General features: G+C 39.1%; 1 protein-coding gene across 1 annotated transcript in view; it reads right to left on the reverse strand.

The window, feature by feature from the left end:
- The window catches only part of LOC146448984 (uncharacterized), a gene marked incomplete at its 3' end in the record, with an annotated part of 85,567 nt that overhangs the window by 44,971 nt on the left and 27,593 nt on the right, over positions 1 to 13,003 (reverse strand). The window contains exons 31-49 of the mRNA XM_085102062.1: positions 12,742 to 12,982; positions 12,041 to 12,088; positions 11,506 to 11,849; positions 9,003 to 9,246; positions 7,907 to 8,032; positions 7,400 to 7,525; positions 7,022 to 7,138; positions 6,757 to 6,882; positions 5,797 to 5,913; positions 5,414 to 5,530; positions 3,933 to 4,049; positions 3,702 to 3,827; positions 3,206 to 3,331; positions 2,925 to 3,041; positions 2,680 to 2,805; positions 2,045 to 2,161; positions 801 to 926; positions 518 to 634; positions 291 to 416 (exon numbers count right to left, since the gene is read on the reverse strand). Coding sequence (XP_084958188.1) covers positions 291 to 416; positions 518 to 634; positions 801 to 926; positions 2,045 to 2,161; positions 2,680 to 2,805; positions 2,925 to 3,041; positions 3,206 to 3,331; positions 3,702 to 3,827; positions 3,933 to 4,049; positions 5,414 to 5,530; positions 5,797 to 5,913; positions 6,757 to 6,882; positions 7,022 to 7,138; positions 7,400 to 7,525; positions 7,907 to 8,032; positions 9,003 to 9,246; positions 11,506 to 11,849; positions 12,041 to 12,088; positions 12,742 to 12,982 — 2,704 coding nt within the window. The remainder of the gene's footprint in view (positions 1 to 290; positions 417 to 517; positions 635 to 800; positions 927 to 2,044; positions 2,162 to 2,679; positions 2,806 to 2,924; positions 3,042 to 3,205; positions 3,332 to 3,701; positions 3,828 to 3,932; positions 4,050 to 5,413; positions 5,531 to 5,796; positions 5,914 to 6,756; positions 6,883 to 7,021; positions 7,139 to 7,399; positions 7,526 to 7,906; positions 8,033 to 9,002; positions 9,247 to 11,505; positions 11,850 to 12,040; positions 12,089 to 12,741; positions 12,983 to 13,003) is intronic.

The raw sequence follows: 13,003 nt of genomic DNA on the forward strand, positions 1-13,003 counted from the left end.
GGCACGCCAACAACGATTGTTTTGCTCATTAAATCCTATTGTCTCTTTGACGTTCTCGTTGTCGTCGCCGTGTTAGCCGCTGAAGGTTCCTATTTTCTATGTCAAACTCAGCCCTATTAACCAGTACGAATAAATTGAAAGGTTGAACGTATTAGGCCGAACGTTCAAACAAACAAAACAAACACGTCCGAACGATGTATACTTAATGGTCTTTTATCTTTACACAGTGCTTAAAAATGCTAACGAAATGTAGAACAACCTAACATTCACTTCAACACAAATTTAACTACCTGCACAGTTTTTGCCATCTCCTGTAAACCCTACACGACAGCTACAGGTATACGATCCTTCAGTGTTGCTACACTCAGCATTGGTGTCACACTTGCTAGCTTCAGGGTTGGCACATTCGTCGATGTCTGTAAATAGGGATAATGGTGTTGGATTACAGTGGAATGTGATTTCTTTACCCTAACTACAGGTCAGAGACACGGAAAACGAAAAAACTAAGAATTTCCACCTGTACACGTCTTTCCATCTCCTGTATATCCTACACCACAGCCGCAAACATAGGATCCTTCAGTGTTGGTACACTTGGCGTCGGAGTCGCACACATCATTCTCACACTCATCAATATCTGTGTTTATAAAAGAATAGAATCAAAGCAAAATTTCAGCTTTGACGCACCTCTCCCACTAAAAACGTTCTCTATTTCTGCATAGCAATAATTTCATTGCCTTTCGAGAAAAATGATTGTAACAAATCTAATGTGGATGAAATGCTCGTGCAAATTTAACAATTACCTGAACAGCTTTTGCCATCTCCTGTATACCCTACACGACAGCTACAGGTATACGATCCTTCAGTGTTGCTACACTCAGCGTTGGTGTCACACTGGTTTGTTTCAGGGCTGGCGCATTCATCGATATCTGTAAGTAAGGACAAGTGGTAGATTACAGCGGATTGGGATTTCTTTACTACAAGTACAAATTAAAGCAACCATATCCAGAATCTCCTAATCGAATGATCGAAACACAAAAGAGATGTTTACAGCTTTAAATGACATTACTAAATTGAACCAGACATAAGAAACACCAAACTAACAGCAGTAAGAAACCAATGGACTTCTATTTTCTTGTACGTCAGTCCAATCCCGAAGCTAAATACTACGTTGTGTGAAACTCACGAGGTGTCCGACGTCAAATCTGGTAAGTGCTCAAAGTAGGTGAACTTTGTGCCTTCAGAATTATTAGAGTAATTAAAGCTTTTGATTGCAATTCATCATATTATTAATGCGAAGGGTAATCGTTTATAACTAGCGAATAACGAGATTATGAATCGTCTGTACTCTCCACAACTAACAGCTGCAAGTGTTGCAAAATTCACGAGCTCGCAAAAAGTGCGAAAGGTGCGAAAAGTTTGAATCAGAAAATTTTAAAAGAGTTAAATTTCGCTGTTCTTCTTTCACTGTTTTTACCAACTTGCTAAGAGAAGTTGATGTAATATATCAAACACGAGACACAGTGTTTCATCACATATCAAACACCGAGAAGAGAGTTGAAAATGCGACGCTTAGCGGAGTATTCTTGAAGAACTTCGAGGTTTTTTACATTGCGATGAATCACAGTGACGAGTGTTTGATATAACTTCTCAAACAAACTGATTTTAAAGGGAAATTAAGGATGCAAAAACGAGGATTTTTTCATCGGATATCCAAAAACGTCACGGTGCATGATTTCCTTTGTCTTTGGCTTTTGAATTATTAATAAGTTTGAGAAGGAAGTATTATCAACCAAATCTATTCTAGATGAAAACTGAACATGATGATCTTAGAGAGAGTCCCTCTTAAATCTCAAGGAATATCCCTTCATCCTCGTCGGCTAAGAATCAGGTGATATTCCACTCAATTTCGCACGACAATAAGTAAACATCGTTTTCATTCACCAGTTGGCTGAGATGTCCACAAGAATTTTTTGCCTATACCCCCCCCTTCCCCCCTGAGCGTATCCGTCACTAAGCAGTGTTCAACGTGATAGGCTATTCATACCTGTACATGTCTTTCCATCTCCTGTATATCCTACACTACAGCCGCAAATATAGGATCCGTCAGTGTTGGTACACAGGGCGTTGGAGTCGCACACATCATTCTCACACTCATCAACATCTGCGTTTAACAAACAGTCAAAAAAGGATTCAAACTCTTGCTCAGCAGCAGTATAGTAAGCATCAATGAGTTTATTTTTGGGTTGAAAGCGTATTCAACTGTAAGGACTTCATCAGCTATATTCTTGGACTCAAAAGAATAAAATGCGGTGGAATCTCTGTAGCGTATACCAAGTTTGACAGGATTCAATGATACTTATTTTATGTTGGTCTTAAAGCTTGTGTTGGTCCCGGTGGGTATTCACGTTTTGTGAACTTTTAATTACTTTTGAACCAAATGTGCCATCGGATTTTATCGTGTTCTTGACTACTTGTACAAAAATCAACACAAGGCATTTATTGCTTGACTGGTTTTCCGGAAGAGTCCTAATTGCTGTAACAATAATAAGCTAAGGGTAAAGCGACAAGGGCTTTCTTTATTACATCATGCCTGTGCCACAAACTCTTGATAGGTCTCAATTCAGTTTTAAAATACCATATAAAAACTCATTCGTCTGCTTTAAATTTAATTTTAATTACCTGCACAGCTTTTTCCATCTCCGGTATACCCTACACGACAGCTACAGGTATACGATCCTTCAGTGTTGCTACACTCAGCGTTGGTGTCACATTTGTTTGTTTCGGGGTTGGCACATTCATCGATATCTACAAGAAAGGACAAGTGATTGACTAAAGTGGAATGAGATTTCTTTACTATATAACTACAGACTAGAGACACGTAAAAGCGAACAATAAACAGTGTTTACCATTAAGTAGTATTTTACCTGTACAAGCCTTTCCATCTCCTGTATATCCCACGTTACAGGCGCAAACATAGGATCCTTCAGTGTTGGTACACAGGGCATTGGAGTCGCACACATCATTCTCACATTCATCAACATCTGCGTTAACAAAAAAAAAAGAATCAAAACCAGGTCTCATCTGCACGTAGCCTCCCGCTCAAAATTGCTGCCTCTCTGCACAGCCATAATTTCGTTGCCTTTCGATAAATAGTCCAATCAAATATCAAATTTCGATGAAATGCTTACGAAATTTAGTCAATTACCTGCACAGTTTTTACCATCTCCTGTATATCCTACACGACAGCTACAGGTATACGATCCTTCAGTGTTGCTACACTCAGCGTTGGTGTCACACTCGTTTGTTTCAGGGCTGGCACATTCATCGATATCTGTAAAATAAGGATAACGGTGTTGGATTACAGTGGAATGAGATATATATACTACAAGCACAAAATAAAGCAACCATATTCTGAATCTGCCAATCGAATGATCGAAACACAAAAGATATTTTATCAACTTTAAATTAGATTACCAACACATTAAACAACACAACACATTAAAAACACCAAACTAATAGCAGTAAAAAATCAATTGGGTTCTGTTCTCTTGTAAGTCAGTGTTACGCGAAATATTACACTGCGTAAACCACACAAGGTGTCCAAAAATTGCTGGCTCTCTATACAGCTATAACTTCGTTCCTTTTCCATCCCTGTAACTCATCAAACTTCGATGAAATGCATCAAAAATTTATTCAATTACCTGCACAGTTTTTGCCATCTCCCGTATACCCTACACGACAGCTACAAGTATACGATCCTTCAGCGTTGCTACACTCAGCGTTGGTGTCACACTCGTTTGTTTCAGGGCTGGCACATTCATCGATGTCTGTAAGGAAGAATAAGTGGTGGATTAAAGTGAAGAAACAAAAAACAAACAAATTCAGCCAAGGATCCATCACAAATAATGTTTAATATAAAAGAGTATTCATACCTGTACACGTCTTTCCATCTCCTGTATATCCTACACCACAGCCGCAAACATAGGATCCTTCAGTGTTGGTACACTTGGCGTCGGAGTCGCACACATCATTCTTGCACTCATCAACATCTGAGTTTAACAAAAACAATGTTTGGTTTTAGTATATACCACACAAGTGAATAGTGCTTTCGCACGCGCTGATTGGCTAGCTCGGAGGTGATTAGCCAAGTACAATGCACCTCCGAGCAGCCGAAGAGAAACAACATGGCTTCCCATTTCGCCACGGTCACTTAAGAGGAAAACATTTTGATAAAAGAGACGGCTATTACAAAGAATACAAAAATGGCAACAAAGTTTGGTTTGAAGGCATTACATGGTAAGTTGTTTAATCTTTCAAACCTCATATTCTAAGGCAAAAAATAAAAATACAATACATTGTTTACGAAAACAGTCGAGCACTATAATTACAATGTAAACAATGAAACACCTAATGTTTTGCATCATGGTTTCAAAAACCGGTCAAATTTCACACAACAATCGAAGAAAAGACACGTAGCAACTAAACAAGTGCTTCCAGAGGTTTTATTTGTCCGCAAGAAAGCGAGACGGATCTTTCTACAATAAGAAATCGCTTACCGCGCGGCGCGCGAGACTTTAAAATTTCCCACCATTTGTCGGTATATTGTCAGAAATAAAGTAATTTTTGGTCCACTTCTTATTGAGCTTGTGTGGGATATACTACAACAATTATTCACCTTAGAGTCGGTGAAAGTGGTGGATATTTACCTCGCCGCTAATCCATCACTATTCACCTCCACTTTGGTGAACAATTGTTAATTATCAACAGTGTTGATAAGGCAATTTGGCCACCGTAAAGGGATTTGAGTGCTGATGTTTCGGGCGTTAGGCCGTCGTCAGAGCAAATTGATTCGCTCTGGCGAAGGGCTAACGGTAGCCACACTGCCTTTTCAACTCTGCTATCTGTTTATACTACGAGACTGAGATTTGTAGAACATAATGTGGTCTGCCTATTTATTCACACGCAAACGCAAAAATCTACATTGTGTGTTCAAAACCAAACTTGAAATAATAGTTTTCTTCGAATTCTTTTAACTGATAGAAAGTTCATATAAAAGTTTGATCAGTCCAATTTCCATTCTTCAATAAAATCATTTACAGCTAATCTTGACCTCTCAGCCAAAATGCTTAAGTGATTGACTTTTACTTAGCAGGTTTCTGTGATCACTTTCATTTCTTAAAACAAACAAACAATCAAGAAGAAAAACAAAACAACAACAAAAAAACGTTCTTATAGTTTCTCAAACAAATTGTGCACAGAGTAAACCAGGTGTTCCTGTTTTTCTTTGTGTTCTGTTGTCAACTAAGGTCTTGAAATTCCCGCAGGTTGAATTCACAACATCTCTCTGCCATTGCTTCAAAGTCTTCAGCAAGCTTCGTCATTATGTAAGTTACTATAGAAACAACATTTTTACCTGTACACGTCTTTCCATCTCCTGTATATCCTACACTACAGCCGCAAACATAGGATCCTTCAGTGTTGGTACACAGGGCGTCGGAGTCGCACACATCATTCTCACACTCGTCAACATCTGGATTTACCATAAACAGATATAAAAAGGATCTCAGAGACACACACAAAGACACACCAGACTAACAGTGGTAGCAGATGTAGGGAAGACACTCTTAGGACCCACGACCTCTACCCCAAACACCACATTTCGTGCATTTCGAGGAGCTATTTTCACTCCCACCCACCTCTTTCCCTTGTCTTATAACGCCAACCAACACTTACCCTCCTTAAAAGAAGTTACAGATACGATACTAAACATTGCTACACACCAAAGAGCATTCATACCTGTACACGTCTTGCCATCTCCTGTATATCCAACTTTACAGGCGCAACCATAGGATCCTTCAGTGTTGGTACATAGGGCGTTGGAGTCGCACACATCATTTTCACACTCATCAACGTCTGTTTTTTATTAATAAATAAATTTCAAGAGTTGAAACTTTACAATTTGCTAGCCTTACAAAAAATAACAAGCTTTTATCAATTGCTGGTATAGATAGAAATAATAAGGTTATTGCCCAAGGTGTACACCAAATAATCAGCTCAGATCTGATGCCGAGCTACCCAGCCGTAATTCCTTTGTTGTGCGATAAAAACTTCGCTGAAAAATCAAAATTCGACGAGATCCTGGAGGATCGCCAAAGAGGCCAGCTAAATCTGAAACGTCCAGTAACAATAAGAATTCAGAAAAAAATATATGTATAAACAATAGCCTCCATTTGGCGCGAAAATATGCTCAGATATTTGTCCGCGAACATTATCTGTTCAGCGAACAGTTTTCTCAGAGCGAAGCTCGAGGAAAACTGTGAGCTTCGAGGAGCACATAATGTCCAAGGACAAATAGCTGAGCATATTTTTGAAGCCAAATGGAGGCTATTGTGGTTATTATCCTTCAAATATTTTTCGCAACATGTAGCAACGAGCTTGAGTATTTAGACATTTCGTTTAAGAACAGTTTACCGTCAAAAACGTTTAGAGCGTATGTTGTTTTCTGATACTGCTTTATCGACCAGCGGGTTTATCTCTCTTTCTATCACAAAAGCAAACCGTTCCTCCATCTTGACATTAATTTTAATTGTAAACAAGACGCGCCTTAAAGTTTTTGAAATTGGGGAATATCACGTGGGGAATATCATCGGATATTCCCCAGTTTTAGCTGGGGTGTATTCGGTCACGTAAGACGTTTAGACCAATCGCGCGAGAGCGAAAATATTTGATGGATTATAAATATATATATTTCATTACCTGCACAGTTTTTGCCATCTCCCGTATACCCAACACGACAGCTACAAGTATACGATCCTTCAGTGTTGCTACACTCAGCATTGGTGTCACACTCGTTTGTGTCAGGGGTGGCGCATTCATCAATGTCTGTAAGAAAGGTTAGTAGGACGACCACATATTAGGGACAACTACACACAAACAACAGCAATTTTAAAAAATTTTGAAAAGTCTTTAAAAGCAGCCAGGTTCTGTCAGCAAAGTTGTTCAACGTTAAAGGGTAATATACCTGTACATGTCTTGCCATCTCCTGTATATCCTACGTTACAGCCGCAAACATAGGATCCTTCAGTGTTGGTACATTTGGCGTTGGCGTCGCACACATCATTCTCACACTCATCAACATCTGTGTTTATAAAACAGTCAAAAAAGGATTTAACTTCTGTGTCTATAAAAAAATAGAATTAATGTATGATTTCAGATTTGACGCATCTCTCCTGCTCGAAAATGTCTGCCTTAAAGGTTTTGATCGGGCGATACCCAGAGGTCTGGGGTGGGTGACTGACACGAGGGAAGACATTTTTTGATGGAACGCGCGTGACGGCCAATTAACAATTCCCGTAACAAATCAATTTGGATGAAATGCTCGTGCAAATTATTTAATTACCTGCACAGTTTTTACCATCTCCCGTATACCCCACACGACAGCTACAGGTATACGATCCTTCAGTGTTGCTACACTCAGCATTGTCATGACACTCGTTTGTTTCAGGGCTGGCACATTCATCGATATCTGTAAGTAAGGTAAGTAGGACAACCAAGGATAAGTGACATCTCTTCAAAAAAAAAAAATCGCTATTCCAGGACATGTTGGGGAATTTATAAAAGCTGCCCTTTAAAATGGGAAAGCCACCTTAACTTAAAGGAAACATTTGAGTATCAACTCGTTTGAGCGAGTACCTTCATTAACAGCCATCCTAATGACATGCCACTTGAGTTGGTTATCAGTCAAATGCCCTTATAGAATCTTTCTTTAGCGAATTTCTCCCCATAATAGCCATGAATTTCATCACGAATGGTTTTGTATTGAATACAACATTTTCAATAGCTTAAGTTGGACGAAAACTTAACAATAGGGTTTCATAAGTGCAGATTAAGTGTATAGAAGACTTGCCTTCACACGTTCTGCCATCACCCTGGTATCCGCTAACGCAGCTGCATAAATAGAATCCTTCAGTGTTGCTACATTCAGCATTGGTGTCACACTCGTTTGTTTCAGGGTTCGCACATTCATCGACATCTGTGAAAAAGGTACAAGACCAAGATTCGTTGGTGAAATATTTTGATGGCGTTGCACTTCTTTCTTTAGTCGAGCGTTTTTAACATGAGCCCCTGGCTCAGGAGACTGGGCAACAGCTCCCCACGTTTCGACGTAAAATAAAGTTAAACTTATACTTATACTTCACTCTCCTTTCAGCTAAAACGTTAAACTGCATATTACAGTCACGGTCTTGGACAAACTTTTAAGAAACATTTTGATGATCTACAAATTCCCACACTACAGTAATACATCAACATTTAAATTCCACTTATCCCTGCCTACTGTTTTGAAATATTGTTGAGAATTGCCCATTAGCAGACCGTTACTAGAAAAATAGCCGTTAAGGCAAAAAGAGAATTGGAGGAAGTGAAATTCATGAGATTCTTCTATTAACAAAGACTTTTGCTTAAAAGTAGCAGTATTGTAAAACATGACAAGAAATGCAGGAAGTATCACTTCTCTATTTTGTAAGCATAATTAGCTTGTCTTTAAATTGGCGTCTCGGTAAAGCCGTCATACTAGCTAAAAAATCTTGCCCCTTTAGGATATAAACCACGCTTCAAAATTACGCATTGAATTGTCCCTTTTTTAATTTTTGAAGTGTATTTTTGGATAGCACGCAGTTCTTTAGAACCACTAATTTTGTTGGATCTGTATACAATGTAGCTCTATTGTTTCAGGGCTGGGGTTCGCTGTCTGTTCATTGCTGTGCAAAATGTTTTTTCGGCTAGTCCTGTGAGGCGTTCTTAGAACTTCGTGATGACTGTATTTTTGGCTAAACCAGAGCCCACTAAATTTGTATTTCTTAACTAAAGCCGTTCGAGTCCACTTAAAACTCTTCAGCTTCAACGGGCTCACAAAGATGAAACAAGCACCAAGGAAAATTGACACCGTTGTCCGAAACCTAGTGCATCATAACAATAGACAACAAAGCATAAAATGCAATTACCTAGTACACAGATGCCTTTCTTGATTTCATTTGCTTTTTCTTCCAAGTCCTCAAACGAGTCCACTGTAAACACATTTTTAGGTCCAGCAGCAATTTGGTTCAGTTCTGAAGGGTCAACGTCATTTCCTATACCCAACACGAACACGGCTGATCCTTTACTCTGGAGGCGAGTGGACGCCTTATCAAGGGGCGTGTAGGCTCCCTGGTCTGTTGTTTGCGTTCCTGTTGTAATTACCAACACCGGCTAAAAAATGAGACAAAATGAGAATAAATCAAAATTGAGCCATTTTAGTAGAACCATATTCATCAAAACTTTATTCAGAAAAGCTATTGCCCTCCCTCACTTAGAAGGCTTTGCACACCACAAGAGTTGTTTTCAAGATCCTGTAAGCACGAAATTGTCTCCGATCGGGTTATCGTTTAAAACTCATTTGGCCTCGAGCCGTCTTGAGGACTGGTGAGGATGACAATTTCATTCGCTTGAAAGAATTTTATTCTTCCTTTTCACGTTATTGTTCCCTTGAATTATTTTGAAACTGTACTGGCAAAATGTGATTTTTTTCCTCTTCATTACTTCGTCGGTCGCTCTTACGTGACATCTCGAAGTTGACAATGTTGTACAGTTATCCGAAGGAAGATATCCTTCTCAGCGCCTAGCTTGTATTTTAGAGCAAAGAAACAGGCGAATGGACCTGATCTGAAACAATTGGGAAAAGGATAATGAGCTAACACCCGGTACAATTTCTCTTCTTGCCAACTTCTATAATGACCAGGAAAGAGAGATTACTATTTATTTTATAGAGTAATAAGATTAAAATTCAAGGACTAAACCTATGCTGATGTCGAGATCTTTAACTGATCGATTGCTCTCGAGAGGCTCCGCCGCATCGCTAAGTGGCGGTCAGAAATGCGAACCATCGACTTTCTTCTTCTAAGGCTTTTACACAAAGAACTACAGACAATCCATCGCTTCGGATAGATTTATTTCCCGTAGTGGAACTATTCTGTTTAACCCTTTAACCCCCAATATCAAAGAACAAATTCTCCTATCTTGTCCCCATGTCCCCATACTTTTCTTATAAAAGTACTGGGGAGAAGTTAATAAAATATTAAGAAAATTCACCTTGGGTGATCATATCCTTAATTCTAATGACCTCAGGGGTTGAATAAGCATTGTAAAGAGATGTTTGATGCTGGTCACTGTTTCGGCTTATAGGGTTAACCAGTCAAATCACGAGACTGAAAAATTGAAGGGTTTGTAAGAGAATAATATAAGTGCGCAAGACCTTTTGGGTGAGGGAGGGCCTTTAACGATAAGCAGACCCAGTAAATTACTTTGCTTTTCATGACAAAAAATAATTCATTTCATTAGCTTTCACCAAACACATGACATTCTGCTAACGACTGACTGACTGAGAATCATGTTTCGAAAAATATTTAACATTTATTCGCCAAAGGCAAAGTAAATATTCACCAATATTTACTGAGCTCGAGGCGAATAATTGCTCGTGTGATAATCAGAGAAAACAAGAATCGTCCGAAAAATGTCGACTTTTTTTGTTTGTTTCAAATTGTCACGCGTCAATGAACAGAGACGCGCAGTCTGCTGATCACATGTTCAATCGATATACTGCACATGCCTTAAGAAGTATTCTTTCACTGTCGCTTCATTGACTTTATATGTGAATGAATGTTGGGTCTCCGACCCCTTTACCAAAATAGATGGAGATGAACCAGGCTGTTTGGTGTAAAATTCGACCGGGATCACAAATGTTAGCGATAGCACTTTATCACACAATTTCTTAATTGTTGACATGATGGCTTCGGCGGTAAACGGACGTTTATAAATTGCCCTCCGAGATAAGCTGCTCCAGGTAGGAATTAAGTCCTTTATTGGCTTCACTAAACAAATACACGGTTTTTTTGTTGTGGGGCGGTCACATTAGATGGTGGTCGAGCACCGCTCTAAACAACCACAAACTAGTTTTCAGATGATATAGAAAATGGCTTCTTTTCTCCTCACTGAAACGTCAAACTTACAGAGACATTTATACATCTTGTTTACTTCCTTGCTTTCAAATTCTGTCTTTAATTCATTTTGTTTGTGAAACCATTCTGTTAGATAAAGAAAATCTTGCACGAACTTAACTAAATTTGTTGTCTTCATTTTAAGCCGTCGAAATCGACAACATGCAATTTACAAGGGTTTTTTTATTACAATTAGCAAAATTTTCAGACCTTGCCTTCGAAAAGTGTCACCTCGGACTTAGGTGCATCTTCAGTGCCTTTCGGAATTCTTCTTTTATCGTATTTACCTCTTCCTCGAAAACATCAACAAATCGCTAAGCGGCCATTTTGAAAATTAGTGCTCCCGCTATAATTACCTTGCGCGAGGTGATTATAGCAGGATATGACGCAATCCTCGACCAATCAGATCAACAGAATCTCTATAATAACCTGAGTAATTATACTAAATATAGATATTCAACCAGAATTCCCTTACCCTTGATACACCTCGCATTCCACCAGCCCTAGTCAACACTTCCTTGTCTGTCTGATCTAATGCTTTGTCAATTCTCCTTGAACCACCCTGGCATTGTAGGAGACCAACTCGTCTGTTCACTTCGTCCCCATTCAAAAGGTTTCCAGTTAATGTGTTGAAATTGAGCACCACGTTGGCATCAGTGCCGAATGGGACTAAGGCAATGCGTCCAACAGATGGTGACACATCGAAATACGTGACCAAAGTTTGAACAAACTTCAGCACACGATTCCAGTTGTTGGGATCATCACAGAGAGATGAGTCGATTATGAAGGTTGTGTCCATAGGGATCGGGCATACTTCTTTTGTTTGGTAAAGAAAAAATGTCGAAAAAGATACATATTAGATACACGAAAACAACATGAATTTCATAGACTACTTTGTTTCAAGCCTGGCTTTATATACTCAACGCGATTCGAAATTCAAGCTCCAATTCCTCGAAACAGGATACCGATACTCCAAATGAAAGCTTCACAAAAACGCAAACATTAGTTACCTGGCGTTGTTGGCACTGGTGTTGTTGTTGGGGCTAGGGTTGTTGGAACTGAAAAAAAAAATATCCCGATCAAATAGAGAAATTGAAGGGACAGATTTCCCCAAGAAACCACGTGCAAGTGTTACGGAAACAAAACAGAAAATAACAAACCAAGCTTAGAAATGAAGTGATGATTACATATGTTATAAAAGGCAGTTAATGAGAACGGCGAAGCTGTTACAAAACAACTCAAACCAACCGGACAACATTTTCCCAGAGTGCGAATTAGTGCGATGGTAGGAAAAGTAGCGAAGAGTATAAAAATCACTGTTTCAGGACATCTGAAAGTTCTCTCTGGATCATTAACATTAACGCCACAAATGTTACACCAATGTATACTGTTATTCCTGGTTCAATGCTAACCAAGGTCTTTAAAACTGGCATTTTCCTCCAATCATTTTACTTTCACTTGATAATGACGTTCTGGAAACGTCGAACTATGTTTTACAATATTTTATCGCAGATTTTTATTGTCAAATGATTTCCCTCCAAGTCGTTAAATTTGCCCCGCTTAAAATCTTCATAAATAGACGAGGTTTAGTTCTAAAAATACATGCTGCTCAGTAGCGCAACATCTCAAAGTTATCGCTCTACCTAACAAAGAATAGGTGAGATTAGCATAGAGATTTTAAACAGTTAAGATAACTTCAAACCGATCCTACCGGGACAAGAACTCTGTACAATAGTTTTCGCTACGGGCGCAAGTTCTGCAAAACTAGCAGCAGTAAACACGTTGTTATTTGAACTGGCAATGTCATTCAGCTGAGTTCGATCGACATTCCTTCCAATGCCGAGAGAGAACACAATCACATCCTTGTTCTTGAGCCCACGGGATGCTTCTGAAAGTTCTGTGTATGGACCACGATCTGTTGTTTGCTTGCCGTCAGTAATAACGATTGCAACCTACAAAAACAATCAGATGTA

Source organism: Pavona decussata, unplaced genomic scaffold (genome assembly GCF_977016875.1).
Source record: "Pavona decussata unplaced genomic scaffold, jaPavDecu1.1 SCAFFOLD_705, whole genome shotgun sequence".
Taxonomy (NCBI): domain Eukaryota; kingdom Metazoa; phylum Cnidaria; class Anthozoa; order Scleractinia; family Agariciidae; genus Pavona; species Pavona decussata.